This window comes from Ursus americanus, chromosome 28 (assembly GCF_024610735.1).
Source record: "Ursus americanus isolate L20-20 chromosome 28, mUrsAme1.1.p, whole genome shotgun sequence".
NCBI classification, from domain to species: Eukaryota; Metazoa; Chordata; class Mammalia; order Carnivora; family Ursidae; genus Ursus; species Ursus americanus.
Window position 1 is genome coordinate 223,036 of NC_142154.1, and position 24,523 is coordinate 247,558.

Sequence of the window (24,523 nt, forward strand, 5' to 3'; positions counted from 1 at the left end):
CGCCAAGAAGTACTCGGTCCTCCACCACCCAGCGCAAGAAGTACTCGGTCCTCCACCACCCAGCGCAAGAAGTACTCGGTCCTCCACCACCCAGCGCAAGAAGTACTCGGTCCTCCACCACCCAGCGCAAGAAGTACACGGTCCTCCACCACCCAGCACAAGAAGTACTCGGTCCTCTACCACCCAGTGTAAGAAGTACTTGTCCCTCTACCACCCAGCACAAGAAGTACTCTGTCCTTTACCACTCAGCACAAGAAGTACTCAGTCCTCCACCACCCAGCACAAGAAGTACTCTGTCCTCCACCACCCAGCACAAGAAGTACTGTCCTCCACCACCCAGCACAAGAAGTACTTGGCCCTCTACCACTCAGCGCAAGTACTGACAAAGGTGGTGGTGTGGTAACCTGCCTTTTCATTCAAGCAAGCTTGAAAGTCACGTTTCATGTCCGTCACAGCAACTCTATCCTGAGGTCTCTTTGGACCGCTGACAGACGCAACGATTGAATTCAGATGAATCCGGATCACCTAGGAAACGGGAGGGAAGAGGAAGACAAGGAATGAGAATTCGTTAGGTACAGACTGCAATCCAGCACTACTTCCTGAAGCAGAATGAAAACATCCACACTTGTGTAATGGTGATCTACACCCCCAGAAACAAATTAATTTGTGAAACACAGCATACAAACATTTGCTAAAAGCAAAAGCAGCGGATCAGTATGCAAACCGTCCCACACCAGCCATATAGTCTACAGAGTATTTTGTTTGCCCGATTTCCTGTCGTCGTGGATGCCGGACGATAAGGCAGACGCCTGTGAAAGCTATCGGTCTCCTGCCTCCAGGCTCCAAATGCACCCTTCCCTGCTCTGTGACAACTGAGGTGGGTTCAAGGAACACAGCTCCTTCCTCGGCGGGCGTGGTGCCAAGTCTGGTCAGCACAGGGTGCTGGAGGGACACGGCAGAGGGACTTTCCCCTTCTTGTTCCAATGTGTCTAGCCGGCCAGGCTCCAGCAAGGCCAGCTTTTATTCCTTGGTTAAAAAAACCTGTATCTTCTTTTTTTTTTTTTTTTTAAAGATTTTATTTATTTATTTGACAGAGATAGAGACAGCCAGCGAGAGAGGGAACACAAGCAGGGAGAGTAGGAGAGGAAAAAGCAGGCTCCCAGCGGAGGAGCCTGATGCGGGGCTCGATCCCATAACGCCAGGATCACGCCCTGGGCCGAAGGCAGACGCTTAACCACTGTGCCACCCAGGCGCCCCAAAAACCTGTATCTTCTTAAAACCCAAACTCCCAACTAGGCTTCTGTGCATTTCTTCCAGCATGTTTACCATTTTCTTCTGTCCGTTTTATTTGGGCGCAATCGGTTCAGACGAAGCTTCTCTCAGCCCTGCCTACTCTAGCTGATCCCAACGGCAATGCCCGCCACACAGCAGTTTCGCTTTACGGATCCAGAGGATCCCTATCTTCACACCTTAACGAGTTTGTCTTGAAACCAACGTCCTGATGGGCTTTAGTTTTATTTCTTTAATAAACAAATTTATTCCTTTTTATTATATAATGTGAGAGTTTTCATTTTTCTTCTTCTTTCCCTTTGTCTTTAAAAAGTGGACAAAGCACTAAAATAAACAGAGCTGAAAGAGCCAGAAAACGATGAGCTGAGTTAAAGATCTGCCCAGAGCTGACAGATCCAGGTCGTCCAGGCGCTCCACTGGCCGGCACGATACCCGTGTGGCCTCGGCATGTCGGGCACCGCAGCTGCACAGCCACAGACACCCGACAAAGCTCCTCTCCTGGGGAGCCCACCTGCCTTCTTGGCAGGGGACAGGCAAACGAGTACAGAAATTCACAGATTCCAGGCAGGCATATGTGCTATGAGGAGAACTAAAGCAGGATCAGCAAATGCTCTTGCCCAAGAAAACAGCTGAACAGTTAACCAGACCTTTGACGACACCACATGGTTTGAGATGCTTAACACAATCCCAGGAAAGGAATGTCACGAAAATCCAAACTTCCTGACAGTGAACTTTACTTACTTCAATACAAATTTCCAACAGATAAATAGTGGCCTAGATAACAGAATACGTTTAACATTTAAGCCGACAAAACTTTACACTCCTTTCACAACACATCTCTACAGAATGCAGACGCTAACCGGATGCAAGCATCACCAGAAGCGACAGGTTCGGGGCGCAGCACGGTGCTCTTCTCAGAGTAGAAAAGCATCAGAGTGAGAGGTTAAGAGTCAATTTTGTGTTTTAAATATTAAAAATTTAGACTTAATAAAATGTAAAATTCACTAACAGAAATCTACATATAAACTTAATGAATAAAATTTACAAGTAACAAATAACATTAACTGATTAAATGGTAACAGGTGACGTTTACTGAGCACTTTCTGGGTGCCTGAAACCACTCTGACGCATTTAATCTAACATATTTAACCCCTTCAGAACAGCTTCCTATTTTGGAGGTAAGCAAACGGAGGCAGAGAGGCTGCAGGGCTGCAGGCCGGGAGCGGCAACGAGGGCCCCTCCACCCCCCACACACACCTGGGAGTATGCGGGTTCTCCTGAATTATCCTGGTCATGTCGAAACAATTTCACAGCTTTAAGGTATGTTTCCATTGACTTGAGTTTAGCTTTGTCAAAACCTAGAAAGAGCAACAAAGACAAAAATACAGTTAGAAATTTTGAACTCTTTGGGGGTGAGGGTGAATTCCAATGAGAAACAAACAGACACTGCACATTACTAAGTACTCAGAATTCACTTCTTTACAAATTGCTGACATTACCCTCGAGAGTAGTAAAAACTCTACCCTTCATGAAAACTTGATAAAATACATACTAGCTCCCCCTTTAAAAGTTACTCGGAGACGAGAAATACTGGGCTAGTTCTATAAAACTCACAAAACCTATACCGTTTGCAGAAAATAAATCATTAACATTGAATATAATAAATTATCATCCACCACGAAGGACACTCATTACTTTCCAGTGTGAATATAAAAATCAAAACAAAAACTTAAATGAGGCTTAAGGAAAGTCTCATGAGCAGAAACACAGAAGTCTAACAAGATCTTCCAGAAGGTAAAGGAATCAAGATGTTAACAACGGGCAGTCCTCTGCAAGCCTCATGGGAAGTCCTCAGTGGTGGCGGATCATATCCTCCAGCGACTGACAGTATACTCCCTGAGTTGTATGTTCTTCTTACAATGTGACAACGACATCTCTCTGTCAAGGGGCAGAATCGGCCCCGTGGACATGAGCTTTGGGACAGACCCTTGGCTGGCTGACACTCGCTCTTGTAGGTCACCCACCTTTGAGAAGCCACCACGTGAGAAAGGACAAGTAGGAGATGTGGTGGACAGTCCCAGCTAAGCACCCACTGACCAACCTTCAGCACCCTGGGCTCCCAAGTCTCGCGGTTGAGGCTGCAGACATCGCGGAGCAGACACACGCTGTGCCAGCCGTGCCGCCTACATTACCGCCCGTGGACACCACGCAGCCGTAAGTGATTATTACTGTCTTAAGCCATAAAGTTTTAGGGAAACTTGTTACAGCAACAGATCACTAATATACAAGTCATATCAACATGGAAGGGAGGAGGAACCCCTACCATTTCTCTCTAAATGTTCTACCAACCCAATACCCTTTAGAGAAAGCTCTGCACTTGATAAGAACCGTTCCCTCCAACGTTCCAAATGACCACCTGTCCATCTTGCCATCTGGCCTATTAACTTATAAAATGTGCCCCCGAATGAAAGATACGAGACCCTGTCCCCCAAATGTACTTATGATCAGAGACCAGTAGTTCAGCAACGGTCTCACAGAAGGGAAGTGGGCGGCAGGAGGGAGGTCGCAGGAGCACATGCTGGTCTCACAGGTACTTTCTACGCTAAAAGTTGTCAATACAAGAGGGTCCAACCTCCCGTTAATCAGGCTACAAAAAAGATGTGGAAACTGTAACCCTACGCTGCTTTTTGCAAAATCGTGTTACTCTTTAGACGGAGCACAGGTCCCCAGACTCTTCCGTCTGCTGACTCCTCTACTCCTGGTGGGGGACAGCTGAGAGAATGTGAGTGTGCACAGGCCTGCCTCCCATCAAACCGCAGCTCTGACCGCTAAGAAGGGTCGGCAGCCACCCGTCCTGGAAGAAGTGAGGCCGAGACCGGCAGCTGGACTCATCCCTCTAAATCACTGTGAATGGGTCACACGGGAGGGACTACGTTCTGAGGGCACAACATTCTTTAACGACGTCCGAGGCAGTTTACTTGAAAGCCACTATTTCAGAATAAGATCATTTCCTGAATATTAAACACCATGCACAAAGTAGTTATTAGGAAATACTTAGACAGACACACTGGACGGGTAACACATTTATCCTAATGATCTTTCATCTTCTTACCTGTATGTTCTAAATGTTTTAATGTCACATTGTCAACAGGGAAAAAGCTGAGGATAGCACCATATTCTGGACACATGTTTGCTATTGTGGTCCGATCCACTATAGATAACTGTGAAACTCCACTTCCAAAAAACTCAACAAACTTTCCAGCCACTCCTACTTGCCTGAGGTGCTATACAAAGAGACACACAGAAAGGCACACACAATTAGTAAGATTGGCATGGATTCTCTGAAAAGCACAAAAGCTGACTTTTACCCCTACCAGTGACAGCGGATGAAAAAGGTTCTCTGTTGTTCTTATCAAACGTCAACTCACTCTGGGTCTGCAGATATTTTAAGATAAACAGTCCACAGAAGGCCGGCCCAATATCACCGTCTGGCAGGGCAGAAAGGGCTTAAGAGCTGAAAATGGCTAGATCTGCAGGCGAATGTCTCTGACATCGAGGCAGACCTCCGACCCAACAGTGCGTGTGTTAGCCGGCAGCCTTTCCTCTTTCTTAGAGGACACGAAACAGTGCTAACCACTGATGGCATCTTAGATTTAATGGAATACTACCCTGCTGATCAAACTGTGTATTTAAATAAAAAAATATGTTCTGGCTACAAAGATTCTTCGAATTCCAACCCTGTCCACATATTTACAGCATCGTTCATTATTGGTAAATTTCATTTTGACAGGATTTCACACGTCCTTGTAAAGTCACATTTCCGAGTTATTACCAAGTAACCACGCCAGCGGCTCGTCTAACTACACCACGGCCTCAGACTGGGGCAGGAGACGCCGAGGGAGGTAACTTGGAATGAGACCACCTTCGACCCAAGAATAATATTCAGCCCTAACAGTGCAGAGGTGCGAGGGGCCCTTTAATCCACTCTCGTATAGAAGGCTAAGACGTGTTTTCATGTTCACGGTTGTAGTTCTGAGGGTCAGAGCAGCACACGTTAAGATACACTAAGCTAAAGGCTGTTTCAACAAATTCATGGCGCCACAATACACACTTTGAAAAATGATATGGGATTAATCCTATAAAGGTCATGAATACAACAGCACCTCAGCAGAGAAAATATTTAATAAATGTAAACATACGTGATAGATTTAATTTTGTACCAACACGCCAAAATTTAAAAATAGACACGTAATCTTGTTACAAAAATATATAGCCAGAGGGGTCTAAAAAGTGGCATTACTTCTCAGGTTACCCAAAGGAAAGTAGAGATTTCTCTAAAAGCATACTGAGATCCTCCTTCTCTCTTAGGAACAATCCTGCAATCTTCAGTTTAACGTCTTATCTTTCGGTTCCATGCGTGCACCGAGTCAACGACCTCTACAAGGTGTCAGCATGTTTTCAATTAGGGAAGAAGGCTCCACGCTAAACGTCGACAGCGCGGCTGGACCCTTTCTTCCCCTGCAGAGACTCTTGAAAGCCTTCAGACCAATCATCTAACCAGAAAAGTGGAGGCTCCAGGATCCAAACTGGCGTTGTACGTGGGATATTACCCACACTCATTTATTTAACAAAGGGACTTAATCATTAAAGTTACTGAAAACCAGAAGCTCAGGATGGAGACTTACAAATTACCATTCACTAGGAAATTCTAGAGTACACGTATTATAGGCATGCACCCAGTATTTTAAAAATTCAGGTTAAGGTTTTCTATAATCCTTTAAAAGTGTTAAAACAGCTAACAGACAATCTTTACACTGGCGCACTTCCATAGTCCATATTCTCCAGGACAGAAATCGTTTCTAAAGGGCAAATGATTCAGTTAGGTATTAAAGAAATACAAATACTTTTCCTAAACAGGATTCTCTAATCCACGCGGTCAACAAGTGAGACCGTAACAGTTAGGAGCCTGGATGCGTCCTGTTCCAGCACTCACTGCTCAGTGCAGTGACCCTCTCCCAAGTCATTCAACCTGACGGCGTCTCTGTTTTCTCAGAAATGAAATGGGGATGGTCACAGCAGTGCTCTTCCGGACTTGTAATGAGGAACGAAGGAGGCAAGAGTCAAGCAAACAGCAAGCGTTTCTGTACCCACTGGCACCAAGGAAGGGCTCTGTGTCTGCAGCTGCTCCTGTGCTGGTCACCACGAGGCCACAGCCAAGAAGGCCAGGGCACGGCAGGGGCAGTGCAGAACCCAACCCTGCCCTCACGGGACCCCTGCACGAAATGTCCGCTACACCATGCGGTTGGCACAATTACCTTTGTAATGCCAAGCACGACATCTATGGACGTGACAAAAGGGTTTGATGAGCCGGTCAACTCACATCCAACCACCTCCGGTAGAGTAAGAGAAACTGGCAGACCCAGCATCACTGCTTCGGTTTCAATGCCTCCAACGCCTAAAGCGGTTAAGACAGACGGTCAGCACAGCGCACCTGAAGATTATGTAAGTTCTCTGCGTACATCTGCTGTCTGAGTGCCCCATGAGCGCGTCCTACTCACGAAGCAGCTCAGAGCCGCCACATTGCCCTACTACGTGGATGTGGACCCAATCTCTGCCAAAGAATGACTCACTCACATGGCTGAAACAGACTGGTGTCTACCTTCGTAGGAAATGCAGTCAACGTCCAGTATTTATCATGCTGAACACCGTACTGAAGCTCGAGATAGAGCCTGAAGCCAGAGCCCATGAGCCTCAGCAAGCGCAGTCCAGCGGTCAGGACGAGTCAGCAAGTCTAACGCCCTGCGAGAGACTAAGCCTATCCTGCTAGAGGGGAGAGCCCAGGCCAAGCCGGGAGGTACACACGCACAGCTCACTTGGGGGAGTCCACGACTTGTCTTTAAGACGTGTGTGCGTGAACGGCCGGAGGCAGCAGGTTGTAAAGGGCCTTGCATAAAACACAAAGGAATCTAGAGTCCTAAAGAAGGCCAGAAGTCCCGTAGGACTGGAACCAGGGAGTAACCACAGCGTCCCTGGTGATCGCTCCATGACGGCAGCGCTGCGTGGGGCACACTGTCCACACACGCTCGGGTCCAGAGTCGTCCTGTCGCCGCTACTGCAGATGAGGAAACCGCCTCAAAGAGCCTATAGAGACCGCTACCTACACTCCTTTACAATGTTTCTGACACCACGTCCCCCGCAAATTAAATATACTGAGTGGTTTACTTACCCCACCCCAGAATCCCCAAGCCGTTCACCATGGTTATGTGCGAGTCTGTGCCAACCACACTGTCTGGGAAGAGGAGGTCGTCTTCCTCAAACACCACTCTCGACAAATACTCTAGGTTGACTTGATGAGCCATTCCAGTTCCAGGAGGGATTACAGCCACATTCTTAAAAACTCTTGAACTCCACTGTCATGTTTAAGTTTAAAAAATCCAAGTGTTAGTGTATCAATTTGTGCTCACAATCAAAATACAAGTAAATACTGACACTAAAAATATTTTACCGACATTCAAATGGTTGATGTTTACAGTAGACACATGAGGACAAATACAGAGATACTAACTCTAAACATATTCATTTTGCAGATTATTAAAGCAAAATTAAGTCAAAGAGAAATGTTCTACTAGTTCAGATAAATGGTAGTTTTCAACGGTGCCCCAAGGACTCACACAGGAAGCGGGGGGTGGGGGTGGCCAAGCACAAGGCCTTCCTGCAACCTCAAATTACAGCCACTTGGTTTCATCCTGTTTTCTACACTGGGGTTTCCAACAAGATTTTTTTCTGAAGGAAGAAAAGGTTCTATTGCCACAATGCACTGAATAACTAATTTAGGGATGCCTGCGTGGCTCAGTTGGTTAAATGTCTGCCTTCCGCTCAGGTCATGATCTCAGGGTCCTGGGATCAAGTCCCACCTCAGGCTCCCTGCTCAGTGCGGAGTCTGCTTCTCCCTCTGCCTCTGCCCCTCCCCATGCGCTCTGCCAAATAAAATAAAATCTTAAAAAAAAAAAAACAAAAAACCCCCTACTAATTTAAAGGATATAAAAATCATACTTATCAATATTTCATGAATTTCAATAAAAAATGCCCCCTAAATCAGTGTACCTTGAAAAACTGAAGCCTCTCCCGATTTCTGCCAAATTCTACTTCTTGGTTTTTTAACACTGTTTCAGGTCTAAAAGGAAGAAGAGCCGGCATTAAATGCATGTATCACACAAAAGCCTTGCCTTGTTTCTAAGCATTCGTTCTTATGCACAAACGCGTTTTAAAAATTCTTGGAACAGCAATTTACTAGACTTCTCAGAATCGGCTGTTTTCTTTCAACAAGCAGCTCTGCTTTAAATAGCGCGCGGCAGCTATTTCCAGGGCTCCCCCCCCCCAAACCCAACGGACACACGGCCCGAGCGAGCAGCGCTCCACAACACGCAACCCCGGCGGGAGTCCCCCCGCAAGGGAGGGGGCGGCAGCCAAGTCGTCGGCGCACGCGCACTCCCTCCCCCGGCGGCTGCAGCTCCGAGGGCGTGTGCGGACGGGCCACCTCGCGCGTACACAGCTTTGCGCAGAAACGCTTGCATTCATCTCACCCAAAACGGAAAGCTCTCTTTTTTGTGTAAGTGGCAGTTTATTTTATATGGATTATAAACATATTTTACGTGCATCATTTAAACGAAGAGGTAAAAACAATCCACGTCCAAGCAGTAAACACTGCCACTTTCAGGAAGCTATTTTTATCTAACGGACATTTAAAAAATGATTTCTAAGGGTGCCTGGGGGGCTCAGTTGGTTAAACGTCTGCCATCGGCTCAGGTCAGGGTCCCCGAGTCCCGGGATCGAGTCCCGTGTGGGCTCCCTGCTCAGCGGGGAGTCTGCTTCTCCCTCTGCCCCTCATCCTGCTTGTGCTCTCTCTCAAATAAATAAATACAATCTTTAAAAAAAAAGAAAAGAAAAAACGATTTCTAGCAGTTTTAGGCTGTTTCCTGCCAGCTGGTGATCAAGTGTTAACTAGGCTATCAATACAACTTAAATTATGTGTGTCCTCCAGGGTCCAGACAATTACAGATGTTCCCTTGTCAACTTTTTTAAAAACCACAAAGATTACTTGACTAATTCATTGCTGAGAGATCCCTTGAAGCCTCAGCACATCTTGATGAGATTTTCCGCAGGACTCAGGGAGCCAGTCCGATGACTGCACGTCCCACAGCGTGTACGGCTACAAAGCGCCCCTCGCTTGTGAGCTCAGAACCCAACTTCAAGTTAGGCAGCGATTTCCAGTGCCCACTTCCTACCCGTCCATTCCCTGTCTGGGCCTGTAACTGGGCTGCACCAAGGCTCCGCGGCACAGACGAGAGCCACTGTTTTCCAACAGCCAGAGACTACAGTCCAACCCAACCAAATCCTTTGTAATTCGGAGTCAAAACTGAGGGGAAATGTTACACCAGATTGTATTTTTAATTAAAAATATATCATCTTCACACTTCACACTCTGCCAGTTATAAAAAGGCAACCAAAAAAAAAAAAAAATCAACGATGTTTGAATCAGTAAGTGTCCCTTTTCAGGAAGTTCATTTCTGTGTAAGAAGGGTTGCTCATCTCAGACATCAACACGCACCTAACGAGCGGGACAACCAGGGAGCAGGAACAAGGACTGCTTACATAAAACGGTCATAACCTGATGGCGAGGAACCTACAGTTTATACTGAATTCCCAGATAGGAAGAGTGCGTGAGGTCACTGTGACCAGAGGCCTCGGAAATACTGAGCCCCCAATTGTACAACTACAGAGAATCTGAAAGAACCAGTTCAGGGACACACAAATTAATGTGTCATGTAGCACTTAGGACAAGATACGTGTCGATGTTATTCTTAGCTACTCTAAATCTTAAATGTATTATTTTTTTTAATTTGAAAAAGTATGTCATTTTCTTACTAAATTTAAAAAATTTTTGACAGTCTAATGACAATGGGGTAAACAACTCTTAAAAATAACACACTTTGGAAACTTTATAGCATACAAAAATTCAAAAAAAATTTTTTTTGGAGAAATTACCTATTAGGAAATTTTACCTACTCATAAGACCAGAATTCTTTCCTGGGCAGGTTCACTGCTTCCCATAGCACCATACAGGCAACTGCTTACCTAAAAGGGTTTTTTATCATTATAATATTCTTAACATCAAGCTCTTCATGCAATTGGAAAAAACAAGAAATCTAGTAGGAGGGAAAAGCTAAAACTGTAGAGAATTCACAAAAGCAATGTGAACGAATGAAGAACATGTGAATGGTACAGATTCACTAAAATAAAAAATTCAGAGCTTAAGATGAGATCCTATTTTTCTGCCTACATTAGTCACAAAATTAAACATGTTTATAGAAAAATCTTGAGAAAGGTTTTCTTCCTACAGAACAGAAATCGATAACGGGACTTAGAGACTACCATCTTAACTGGCTTCGTTCGGGACAGGAGGGGAAGGCTGCACCATAGGAACCAGGAGGGAAAGAGGAGCAAACGGGATTTCCATAACGGAAAAATAACCAAGCACTGATCAGTATTTTTTTAAAAAACCCCATACTCAGGCACTGGTTGCAAATGAAAAGGACAGAGAATGGGCGTGTTCTCAATCTGCGAAGAAAATTTTCCTGAGTTTCGGCCCGGCTCTCCAGAATCGCACGATCCTCGGCAGGTGGTCTGGCCTCTGCAGGGCAGCTTCTTGGGCTGCGCTCTGAGTGGAGAGAGCTTTCCTGCTTTCTGCACGTCGCCACCTCCAGGGTTTGGGGCATTCTGTATTGCACTAGCATTCCAAAAAAGGAAACAGAATAAGACCACTCACAAAGTGACAGAAATTTAGCTTTTCAAAAAGAACACCCTTGGCAATGTTATCTGCAACTACGTAAATGTTGTTCAAACATTAATACAGCATCTAACTCAGGTTTCAACGGCGAATCTCAAATTACAAAAGAACCCAGAAATAGGTCACTTAAATTTATGGAGATGAAAACACAACTCTACGTGTCCAAGAAAATCATTTTCATGTACTTCTATGACAATCGAGATGACCTTTAGCAGCACCCATGTGGGTTTCCTGCCATGTTAACAATTAAAAGCAGCAGAGCCGCAACGCTAACCTAGAGGACAAGAGCGCTCGCGGGCCGGAACAGTCCCCTTCGCCCGTGCGACAGACCATCTACAAGAGAATTAGGTCTTCTCTGGTCTGACCCTGGTCACAGGGACCTTTTAAATAGAAGACATGTATTTCAGTGCGAGGAAAACAGAGTTTTACTAAGCACTGTGATTTCAATCACCAATGAAAGACATTCACGGCTCCTGTCTAGATTCTCTCGAAGGCAAGTAGGTTAAAAAACAAAGGATAATGAAACATTCAATCCACAAAGCAGGTTCTAGGCTCACATTTTTATCAAAAAATGCAGCAGAAATCTACAAACGCAAATACCATTTTAAATTCAGACTCCGTTAAAAAATTCGTCAGTACATAAACTTCAGCTCTTTTCTAGATCAGTGTGCACTAAACGTGGCAGCCTTCACTCAGGCACGAACCGTCTCTACTCCGTTTCCTCTAACCAGGGGGCTGGCTGCTGGCTACCCACGCAGCCCTCTTCACAAATATCTGTGCTCACGTACCATTTACTGAAGTCGATCTGTAAAGAGTGGTCAACTGTGAGATCTGTCGGACGGGCAGGGTGGACTTTCTTCGGGTCACCTCCAAGAATTTTCACTGCCTCCCTCATAGCAGCAAAATCCACCATTGCTGGTATTCCACTAAAAAAATAAAGAATGATGAAATTATGGTCTGAACTGTACTTTCATATGCTCAAATAATTAATATTCACTTGTTCACTTTTATATCTAAACGTACCCCTTTCTAGCTTGCACTCGCATTAGATTACATACTTGTTACCCAAAGTTCGACATATCCTGGTTACATGAGAGTTAGCATTAAAGTTACTGAGAACTTGAGTGCCACAAATAACACGAGAGATGATTTTTAGAGACAAAAGAAAATTTCCAGAGAACTGTCTATGGAATTCTTTCCCCGTCTTAAATTTCATGAGACTCCCCGCCCTCCCAGAGCCTTCTTAGGACTCAGAGCCCTCAACCAGATGTACGAGCTTCCAGACACCGGCGACACCGGCTGGTCACACAGGACTCTGCAGGGAATATGCTTCCAGGACCACAGAACGGTATCGTTAAGTACCGTGCTAGTGCGCACAGGGTACAAAGAACAGTGGCATACAAACCAGATTTGGGGGGGTAAGTGAGGGGGAGGCTCTTATTTATCTAGCTAACTCCAACAGCTCCTTCCAAACTCTTCCAATAGGGAATTCCTGGGGACTCAGATCAGACTTAGGATTTTATTCTAAGTGTGATGGACGTCCATCAGAGTACGGGGGAACGATGGGACCCTGGTTAACATTTTTAATTAAGTCACATGATCTACCGTAAAAAGACAACTACAGATCGTAAGTGTGCAAGCAGGGGTACTGGCTAGAGACACTAACAGCTGTAGTCCTGGTGAGAGCGCCCGGCGCCAGGATCGGGATGGTAAGAGATACGTGGGCTCAGGACACGTCTCAAAGGTAGAGTCCACAGAATTGCTGACGGACTGGGTAAGGCAGGAAGGAAAGAGAGGAATCGGGCCTTTCCTGTGATGGGAGAGACGTGGAGAGGGACAGGTACAGCAGCTGGGCAATAAGGTTTCCATGTTTAAGTCTGAGAAGCCCACTCACCAACTGGGGACGACAAGCAGGAAGAGTTCAGCAAAAGCAGATTTTCAATAAAGAGTACAAAAAACAGGCACCTCATTTTTAATGAATTGCTTTAGTTTAGAAAGGATAATTCTTTAAATTTATAAACTAATCTTCAGAATTAAAAACAGAGCCAACCATCAGGGAGTCTGGATTTTAAGAAGGAAATGCGTATCACTCACGTAAAATCTTGAAGAAGAACACGGGCAGGGAAAAAGGGCACTTCAACATTGCTTTGTTTGGTTTTCCAGTCTAAAATGTTCATGACATCTTCCTTTTTCATTAAAAAGCCATCACAGTTCCGCACAGCAGCTTCCAACAGGACCCGTATGGAGTAAGGCAGAACATCTGAGTCAGAGACAGTTACTACTGTTAGTAAGGGAACAGTCTTAACTACATACTAGGAGATCACAGCAGCAACAAGTTAGATAAAGACAGTGATGCGTGTTTTCTCAGTCTCAGTAAACATGAAGGAAAACACCGTTTACGTGAATACCAGGCTTACTACAAATCTGACTTTCCCATACGTCAGCCAAGGTGCTGCAAAAGCAGAGATTAAACCTTCATGAAAGACCTGCACATTTCTGAAATGGGCATGTGAGACTGGCCGATACGTAACATTGAGGGAAGACAGACAAAATCAGAATTAAATATAATAATGAAAACATCCCTAAGCTGTAGAGAAGTCTGTAATATATTTTAAAGATTTCCACCAAAAGTGGTTAGTTTAGGGGCGCCTGGGTGGCTCAGTCGTTAGGCATCTGCCTTTGGCTCAGGGCGTGATCCCAGTTTCTGGGATAGAGCCCCGCATCAGGCTCCTCTGCTGGGAGCCTGCTTCTTCCTCTCCTACTCCCCCTGCTTGTGTTCCCTCTCTTGCTGGCTGTCTCTCTCTCCGTCAAATAAATAAATAAAAATTCTTAAAAAAAAAAAGTGGTTAGTTTAAAAGTAAATCAGGGGCACCTGGGTGGCACAGCGGTTAAGCGTCTGCCTTTGGCTCAGGGCGTGATCCCGGGGTTCTGGGATCGGGCCCCACATCAGGCTCCTCCGCTATGAGCCTGCTTCTTCCTCTCCCACTCCCCCTGCTTGTGTTCCCTCTCTCGCTGGCTGTCTCTATCTCTGTCGAATAAATAAATAAAATCTTTAAAAAAAAATAAAATAAAATAAAAAATAAAAGTAAATCAGGATGCCTACATGAGTCAAATCATTTCCTGCTAATCGTCACTGACCCTGGAGTCCTCGTTTAAGTACAGACACAGACTCCAATACCCTCAAGTTTTCAATTATACTCCAGTCTCACACCAGATGTAGGACTGCGTCAGTGTGGGGGCCAGCTGCATGACTCCGGGCAGCCCACATAGCAGAGCACTATACAGTTGTCTAAAGGGACAAAGATGTCTGCATGTTGATAAGGAGTGATCTCCAGAATGTACCATTCCGAGAAAACGTAGCGCAAGACAATGTTTACAGCACCCTACTATTTCAGTAAGAAAAAGCATTAAAAAAGGTGTAAGAATACACATTACTGTATGACAAATATAAAAATTTTTAACTTTATATTATATACTTAAAAATATTACTAAATATTTTTAGTTACTAGTAAATATTACTAGTAAATACTAGTAAATATTACTAAATATTTAAAAAAAATTTTTAAATATAAATAAAAATAACATACACTTTCCCCCAGAAAGAACAATAAAAGGACACCCGGAAAAGTCACTACCTATTCCTACGACATTTCGGCTGTATTTCCCTAGCAGGATATGTAAAAAGGACAAAAAGATCCACAAAGAAAACAAACTACGTTCAGGTATTAGTACAGACAGCGCAGCTTGGAAGTTGTCATACACGTGACAAGAGGAAGGCAAAAGCACTTGTGTAACTACGGCTGGAAACTAGAATTTTTAAGAGTAATGATAAAGAAATATAAAATCAGAATAGCCAACTTAAAGAAAAAACTTTCATCTCAATTGGAATATGTACAAACTCATAATTTATTTTTCTCTATTTTTCTCTTTCTAAAAAATATGTGTTTCCCGCTCTGTTCAGTGAAAATGCCCCAAAGAATGACAATCCACCGGTAAGGCCCCCGGCCTCTCGCCCCACGGTTCTGCCAAATCCAATTCTCCCACTAGCAAGAAAACGGCGAGTTCCTCCCACGTCTGGGGAGGACACGCTGAAACAGGCCCAGGACACCCTGTGTCAGAAACCGAAGGGAGCACCGATCGGTCAGCGTGAGCATCGAATTCGCTGAAATGTGACAAACACAAAAACAGCCCTTAGTTCATAAAGACTCTTTCAAACACCCTTCATCAATGGCCATGCAAGTTCCTGGAGCAACTCGTGACCCTGAAAACTCACAAAGGGGGGAAAATCAGTCATTAATCTTGTCCTTCTTCATTTCAAGGAACCAAATAGTCAGTGAAGACCAGGTTCCTCCTCACAGAAGAACGGAAGCTAATAAACACAGAAGGGGGAGGACCTCACCCCAAACATCTCCCACGTGCAGCGCCTGACGAAAAAGGCCCTGGACCGCGCCGGAATATTCGGGACGGACGGAGCCCACGAGCATCAATACAGCCGCCAGCATCGCCAGATGGCGGACAGGAGAGACGTCGTCTGCCTCTGAGGAAACAGAAGCTCCAAGCCCAAGCACCAGGATTCTCGCCCACAGACACGTGTCCGTCCATACAGCTGACGCAACCACACAGCCAGCCCCCACCTCCGTCGTCAGCAAACACAGAGGCAGCGCGGCAGGAAGGGGACCTGCGAAGGAGCAACCAGAGTGACACACACAGCTGCCTCAACACCACAATGGCACGGAGAAAGGAGTGAGGACGGGCATGACAGACTGACAGGGACGGACAAGATGGAATAACCGAACGTGGTGTGTCAACATGGCAGAGACAACAGGGAAATCTGCGTATGGACCGGGTTCCAGATCAGAGAAAGGAAGGGGTTCCTGTTAACTTTCTTAGGTATAATAAATGCACTGAGAGCATTGTTTTTTAAAGTCCTTTCACACGTCAGAGATGTCTGCTGGTTATGGAAATGGGGAAATAGTTTAAACAAAAGGTCAGCAAATGTTCATAACTGGCTGACAAATCCATAGTGGGTTATGATTCTGTCCCTACTTTAAGGATTGAAATTTTAACTGACACAGGTTAAAGATGAAGGAAGTCATAAGTGAGGAGATGAAGGACTACATAACCAGAAACACTGCACTGAATGCCTGTATTTGCCATTTACTACAGGTCTGACCTTGAGGGATGAACTCAAGCTGATTCGTGTTCTCGCCTGGAACAGGAGCGACAGCCGCCTAACGGACATGTGAGTACCCAGTACTCGTAAAACCCACAAACACATATGAGTTTCCATCCTACCTCAATGAGAAACACAACAAAGTCCTCCAAACCAAGGGGAACTATAGGGGAGAGATTTTTTGATAGAACACTTGGAAATAATAAGGAGGGAAACATTATCACAGAAGCAAATGCACAGACCAGTTTTCTATGTAGTTAACTGTTCTGGAAAAACAATGTCAGGAATATTTTTTGTTTAAAGATCTTCACAGAAAGCATTTACTCAGATTTCTAATAAAATATGGCAAACTCCAACAATGATGTCCATTCACTTTTGAAACCCACTAAGATAATAGTGTAAGAAATAAAGTCATAAACCCACAGGAACAAAGAGAGAGAGAAGCACAACTCAGAAGATTTTGGCCAACAGCGCATGGATGACTGCGCCTACAGGGTGGAGAGGCAACCGGAGGCAAAGACTGGGATGCAGGACAGCCAGGGCGAGAAGCTAAGAGACCACGGAACAAGGCTTTCAGAATTCCAAGGGAAAATCATCTCCAACCTAAAGATCTCTGTCCACGGGCAACCATGAGTCATTCCCGCAAGACCTCCAACACTGCACTTCCCGGGACGCTACGGGAGGGAAGTGGAGAGCAGAACAGCACGCAGGCTGGGACACAGGGTCCCGGCCACTGGCCGCAGCAGGCACAGCGCGGTCTCCGATGGGGCAGGTGAGAAGTCCAGGTGGGACGCTGCCAAGAGAAGGGGGGAAAATGAACTGCGAGACTACCGGATTCTACTGGGAGGGGTTTAGTTCTTCTAAAGAGTTTGGAGAGAAATTACTGATAAAGACACAGAAAACTGAGCAAACAAAAAAAGATAATCATTACTTCCAGGAAAAAATAAAAGGCTGTAAGAGAAACAAGATGCAATCGTCATTTACTACACAGACTGGCTGGGAACATTTACAGCCGTCAAAATGTAAACATGGAATACTGACTTGATAACTAAGAAGTAGCACATGGGATATACGTAGAAAAGTGCCAACTTCGTATTTTCCACAGTAGAAAAGTGGTGAAGTCTAAAACTGAAAATCAAAAAACAGGTGTATAAGCAAGGCTACTTAGGAACACAGAGAAAATTACCGTAAGAAACAGCCAAGAGAATTACATACAAATGGTATTTTCTGCAGAGTGGAAATTCAGGTTAGGGCAATGGGCTACTGTTTTGGTTATTACCTTAGTGGTCTTACCGGTTTTTAATTCTATCATTTGAAAATTAAAGTATTAAATTTAAAAGCAACTATCACATAATTGTGCTGTAAGAACAAAATGGGTCAGGAATGTTAACGGGACAGTCACTGAGAAGCACTAACTTGCAAATGTGCCTACATGTCGTGACTACCAGCGGCTCCTACAAGGAGAGACACAGGTGCACATCAGCCATGGCCCGAACCTCCTCTCTGTGCTCACCGGCCTCCCAGACAATACTATCAGCCTCCCCTCCGGGCATTCACCATCACGCCATCTTCCACACCTGCTGCGTGACCAACAGAGCGTGGCGGAGCCAACGGCGCGGGTGGCTCCCCAGCACCAGCCTGCCTCTCTTGGACCACCCGGTCTAGGGCAAGACAACAGCGTGTTACGCGGAGGCTCGTGTGGGTAACACTGGGGCCTGTGTGCCAAGGGAGCGTGGGGCTCCCTCCTTAGCAGGGGTGGGGGGCTGCCCCTCCCCCCTGCTTGTGTGCACACGCTCACTCGCTCTCTCCCTGGCGGGACTCCATCCCAGGATCCCGGGATCACGACCTGACCGAAGGCAGATGATGCACTGACGGAGCCCCCCAGGCACCCCGTCTTCCTCAACTGTTCTAATGATAACACCCACAGTTACTTACCAGGCCCCGCTAGGGAGCAGAGGTCGAGGTGCTCTCCCTGCACTCTGGTGTTTAATCCCTGCGGTGACTCTACAGGCAGGTATTGCAGAGCCATAACCAGAGACAGCAGGCTAGCGGACGCGCTAGTGTTCCCCTCCCCGGCACGGCACGCTGCTTCTTCCCTGTGTACCCCCCCCACCTCCACACGCACCCTCCCGCTCCAACCAAACCATCCTAGCAGCCCGCACACCACCGCAATGTCTGATCCCCACGCACCCAGGCGCTGCTCCCACAGCACTTCTCTCCCCGAGCACCGCCCATCCACGTGCTCCCTCACTTCCACCGTTTACGTTCCGGGTGGTGAGACCTCTCATTCCCCAAACTCGCACTCACTTGCCCCTCTCTTCTTTCATCCTCTCAGTGCATCAGAACACCAACCTGTGTCAGGCGGTGAACCGCATGTTCCTTTCCTGCTTAAAAACTTTGTTTTAAAAATAATGCTATCCAGGCCTATCTTGCCCCCATGAAAGTCTCCCTTCCCAAGTTGTACGGTCAGCACCACAAATCCGCCGGGTCCCTCCTGCCCACCTGCAGTCAGTGCCCCCGCCCCCGGCCTCTCCCACGGCGGGAAACCACTCAGCTACTGGGTCTCCACGGCTCTGCCACCTGTGGCTTATTTCATACAAATGCAATCACACGACAAGGTCCCTCACTGTGTCTGGCTGCTTTCAGCATGCTCCCAAGTGTGGCCACGCCGCGGCACGTATCCGGACTCAACCCCCGTCACGGAAGAGTATTCCACGGTGTAGACCTACCAAATTCTGTCCATCTGCTCACCCACTGAAGGACCCTGAGGTGGTTTCCAATTTTCAGCTACTATGAGTAATGCTGTTCAGACCATTCATCTGCAGATCTTTGCGTGGATCAGTGTTCTTACTTCTCTTGGGTAGATTCCTAATAACGGAACTGCTGGGTCATATGGTAAACTTATGCTTAACGTTTTAAGAAACTGCCCAACGGTTTTCCAAAGTGGCTGCACCATTCTACACCCCCTCCAGGAGTGTATGGGGGTCTCAGTCTATTCTGTGTGTACTACCCATTCTCGTGCGTGTGAGAGTTCACTGTGGTGATGTGAGGAGGAGGAGGGAGAGAGAGAAACCCACAACAACCAGAGACACGGGCCAGTGTGAACACGTGGCCGCGGTGTCAGCCAGGGCCTCACTCTACCTTCATCTCCTTTACACCTCATCGCCACTTTCCCTGCGGGACCCAGCCCTACCTCCTACCTCCACCTCTTCCGACTGCACCCACAAGCCCAGCTGCCCCAGAGCTACTCCTTCTCCATCTGAGAAGGCAGCGGCGGACCTACTAAGTGCCCACCTCTAGGGAGGGGCTCTGCACCCCACTCCTGCTGGCACACGGCAGAACCGGAGCCATCCACCGTCCTCTCTCCCTCGTCTGCAATGCAGCCCTCAACCGCACTCTCCCCACTCAACGGCCTCTAGCCCCAGCGTAACACACATAGCTGACACGTACTGCTTTCCTCAAACTCTCAACGAGGTTTTTTGAGAGTCACTATATGCCCGATGTCCATTTTTCTATACTTCCATTCACTGTTCTGCCCACACTAATCTGATTTCTAGCCTTAAAACACCAATGAAACAACACCCCTCAGCAATATTCAACAGAGCTAACCATTCTGTCCCTCGTGAAACCCTTTCCCTCCAGCTCCCACACCGCCCCCCGCTTCTAACGGGCTGCAGGAAGACTGTGTTCCACGTCTCCCACCTCACAGTTCAGCATGACTTGCAAGCACAGGCACTAACTGCCTTTGCTCCAGGATTTTCTTTAAATGATGTTAATACAGTGAATAGCCTTGAAGGTGAAGATAGCCTTTTGCTTCTGGAACAAAACGCAGGCATGCCTACTGTCCATTACGAAAGATCTAGGTCCCCTAAGTCCGAATTCCTTTCCTGTAACACAACCACTGTGCGTGCTACACGCGTTATCTGGCTCTCTTCAAAATCACCAGTAAAAACAGGGGCCTGGCCACAACTGAGTCCAACAGCCAGGTCTGAGCACATGTGAGCACAGCGGGTGGGGGCAGGTGGACCCAGAGACAGGGAGGTACGAATAGGGAGACAGGGGGAGGCAGGTGGACCTGGACCTCACCCGCAAGTCCATTTCTGGGCCATTTCCCCGGCCCGATGACCTGGGCTTTGGGCAGGTCCAGAGCGTGCCGCAAGAGGACACGAGATGGGAGCACCCCTACGGCAAGCGCAGAAAGGCCTCATCCCCTGAGAGGGGCCGCAAAGCAGCAGGGCCCCTTATTACCTCTGGGGCCTGGGAAACCAACAGAAATGCTGGTACTACCTTGCTGTGGGTAATAAACCACCCATTGTCTCTGATCCCAGAGTCTCGTGTCTTCTGCCCGCATCTATAAAACTATGCCAGGTTAACTTGTTAACTTGCAAGGAGAGTACAATTCTAGATCCTTTACAGTCCTTAACACTTTCTGGCAGCCCTGTTTTGGTTTCCTGGCCAGCCTCTACTTCTTTGCATAATCTTTATTTCTTATTGTTTTTTAAGTAAGCTCTATGCCCACAACCCTGAGATCAAGAGTCACACGCTCTACCAACTGAGCCAGCCAGGCCTCTTCCCCCCAGCACTCTGCCTGATCCTAGCGTTCCCATCTAGCTCACTTCTTTTCTCACCATTCTGTCCCCCCTCGGGAGTCTTCATCATTCCTGCGGCCTCTGCACCCACAATCTCAAACCCTCCTCTGCAGTCTGGGTCTTCTTCTGAGCTCCAGAACCGCAGGCCTCATCACCTCATCAACACCTCTACTGGAATACTGATACGTTCCCGAACTCACCAGGACCTAAAGCAATCCCTGTGACATCCCTGCCCACCCACACCGCCACCTCCTCCAGTGTCCCGAGCTCAGTAAACAACACCAGCACCCCCCCAGAGGCGTATGCTATCAAAACCAGGCAGCATTCTGGACACCTCTCACACGTCCTTTGAATCTGTCTACTTCTATCGCCACCCCCAATCTCGCCCAAGCCACCGCAATGTCATTTCTCACCCGGCTTGCCTTCCGCCTCCATGCTTACCCCATGCCAGTGGTCCCTGGACTCCGGAAGGCCCCTAAATTCTCTCAGGAACCTGCAAGGTCAACTCAGACATTATTTGCTTTGTCATCACCTTGACACATGCACTGACAGTGCGAAAACAACGGTGGGCAGACTGCTGGTGTCACAGCCGAGCTGAAGGCAGTGGTGCCAAACCGTCCTCATCCTCCTCGCACTGTTCGTTTTCACACAAAATACCAGCTTCACTTAAGAAAGAATGCCCTTGAGGAAGCAGACCAAGTGTTCCTTTTATTAAATCTCAACCGCTGAGATCAAATCTAAATATTCTGTGTGACAAAACTGACAGTACGTACACAGCATTTCTGCTCAAAACCAAAGTAGGATTGCTTGGGGAAAAACACCGGCTTGTGTGATGGTTTGAACTGCAAGCTAAATCAGCCACTTCTTCCAAAGAACACCATTTCCACCTGAAAGAACTGACAGACTACAGTTACTCAAATGTTGGTATTTGGCAGATGTTTGCTCAAAAATAAGCTTGTCTGTTCACGACCTAGTCCCACCGCCGTCTGCTCATTACATTCGCTGAAGATCTTCGAGGAATAAAGGTTCACTAAGTTACGCGGATCTTCCAATGTGGACACACTTCATGACACAACATATAAAAAGTATATACACACACATTAGTATCGCGACAGCCCACCCAACATGGGAACCGGAGCCTCCACACAGCGAGCTGCATGCTCCGGAGAACTTCTGCCCGTGCTGGGACGGGGACCCAGACACTCCTGCACAGAAGGCCCTCTGTCCAGCCAGCTTCTGGACCTCCTCTGCAAGCCCCCACGTGGTCCAGGCACTCTGACGGGCGACGGCCTGGCCACCTCAACCTCAACGCACCTGTTCTCTCAGTGCATGCATGGCCACACCACCAGCCGCCGGTCACCTAAGTCCTCTGCCTGCACTCCAGGGGCTGCCTTCTGCCTACCCAGCAACCCCAGGCCAGCTCCAGCTCAGCCACACAGCAAACTTCCTGCTATCCAGTGGGTTGAACCACACCTTCTCCAATGAGCTCTGCACCCCTTTCCAGCTGGTCCCTCCTTGGGTGCTCTCTATCAGCCCTACAGTACCATATGATTCCCTCACATCTTACAACTACTCCTTTATCACAGTTAATAATGACTTCTATTAAACTCCCCCATCCTGTCTCCAGATTGGACCAAGACTGATATAACACAACAAAGCCCTGTATTTACATATTCTCCACTTATATCCTCAATACTAAGCCATGTGCTTTCTTGAGCACAACGATGCTATCTCAGCCATCTCACATTTGCCAGAAACATGTGAGTACCCAATAAATGTTAGCTGAACGAATTAAACAGTGTTGTTGACAGATCTGTGCACCAAGCACAGAAGCAGACTGGGTAATTCTGCCTCTTCTAACCAGAAGTTTCTAGAATTCCATAAATCCAGAAAGCTAATCCTCTAAGGACAGGTGATCAGAAAGACATGTGGGAACCAGGACAAATGGGTAACTTAAACTGGGAAAGCACGATAATTTGTGTTATCACACCTCTGAAATGAGCTGATAACAACTGATACCCTTTTGATCGATGATGCGGTGGAATATCCCACAGGTGTCTCAGGCTCTGGGAAAGGATGCTGAGGTCTACTCTGTGACCCGGCACAGCCAGGCCTCTGGGACTGCAGAGCCTCCTAGTCAAGGCTGAACAGCTGCCTTATCAGGCTATACGGCGTCTCTCCCAGGGTGGGGGTCAGACCGCCGGTCCGCAGACAGGCTGGCCCTGTTCCGTAGAGCTGTACCATTTTATATATCAGAACATTTTACAATACCAGCCTCCCATCTCCGCTGGAAACGCGGAGCACCTGCCCCTTCATACAAGCCACCATCCCCACCAGGACGGCCGGCTGGTCGAGGTGGCTGCTGTCTGTGGTCCCTGTAAGCACGAGCACAGAGCCTCCACCAACAGTTCACACACAGCGGCCTCAGAATCACAGTGTTAGGTCCAAGATTCCCCTCCACCACGAAGATGGTAAAGGTACTGAGCAGTGGGACCTTGGTCAGGTGGACAAAAACAGAACTTGCCACAGAATGCATATGGCAAATACGCCAAATACTAGCACATTTACTACTACCGTTATCAAGCTCGGAAAGAAAAGAATGAAACAGGGAAAAGTACTGGCCTGAAATCAGGAGACAGGAGTCTGAAACCAAATCTCCTCATTTACAAGATAATGTGACATCAGGCAAATGACTGAGATTTTTAGCCCCATTTTCCCCATGTGTGTAAAGCAGAGATAAAACAATCTTTTCTGCCCGCTACAAAGCAATGTAGCAAAGATGCACATACCACATAAAAGGGCTTTGTTCATTCCTCACACGTGAAAATTGCAGGTGTAAACAGGTGCAGAAATCACCCACAGGCGATAGCAACATGAACTGGCTAACAAGCGGCCCAGAGAAACTAAGTTGGACACAAAAAATACACCAGGGGAAGAAAGGGGGACACAGTCACAAGCACTCTAGGCTTGCCTAAAGCCGCAAGGACGGTAGCCTGGAGTTCAGACTGAGAGACAGAGCCAGGGCTGGAGTAGCTCCGGGGTGAACCTAGAAACCCCGGTCAAAGCCAGGGCCCTGGAGAAACGATTAAGAAACTGTTCCAGGTCTTGTAACCCCCTCAGATCTGGCAACAGGATTAACTCACACCCACGTCTGATCAGAGTCCAGGTTTCATTTCTGTCTCTAACTAGTACCAAGCCGGATAGGATAGATTTCCAATAAAGAACTGACCTGTTTTTAAAAAAATTATACTGCCACAAATAGAGTCTAAGAAGGCAGAAAAAAAGAAAACAGATTCCTGCTTCTTTCAGATTTTCTTTCCCTACTCACAAAGGTGCAGAAAATAAGAAAAATCATACCTATTATTGATCAAAGTGCAGAAACACCTACTCTTCCCATTCAGTCCTGGTGAGTATGTATCTGGCAGTGGCTGCTAACGCAGCAGGCACACCCCGCGGGGCTCGTGCAGCCACCCGTGGAACCGACGGTTCACTGTGTCCCATCACCTCCCTGGTTACAGAACAGAAGCCAGAGCCAAACCTGGGCAGGTGGGTGACCACCAGCCTCATGAGGGAAAATACATGAGGACAATTACATTCCTCTCCCAGGAATTTGCAACCAGGACA

General features: G+C 47.0%; 1 protein-coding gene across 2 annotated transcripts in view; it reads right to left on the reverse strand.

Moving 5' to 3' along the window:
• IREB2 (iron responsive element binding protein 2) overlaps positions 1–24,523 on the reverse strand; it is a 46,011-nt gene that overhangs the window by 14,466 nt on the left and 7,022 nt on the right. For both annotated transcript variants that reach the window (XM_045804436.2, XM_045804435.2), the window contains exons 3-11: positions 13,232–13,397; positions 11,926–12,063; positions 10,859–11,077; positions 8,395–8,464; positions 7,517–7,700; positions 6,606–6,745; positions 4,403–4,574; positions 2,548–2,648; positions 409–525 (exon numbers count right to left, since the gene is read on the reverse strand). In XM_045804436.2, the coding sequence (XP_045660392.1) occupies positions 409–525; positions 2,548–2,648; positions 4,403–4,574; positions 6,606–6,745; positions 7,517–7,700; positions 8,395–8,464; positions 10,859–11,077; positions 11,926–12,063; positions 13,232–13,332 (1,242 nt within the window). In that variant the 5' untranslated portion in view covers positions 13,333–13,397. The remainder of the gene's footprint in view (positions 1–408; positions 526–2,547; positions 2,649–4,402; positions 4,575–6,605; positions 6,746–7,516; positions 7,701–8,394; positions 8,465–10,858; positions 11,078–11,925; positions 12,064–13,231; positions 13,398–24,523) is intronic.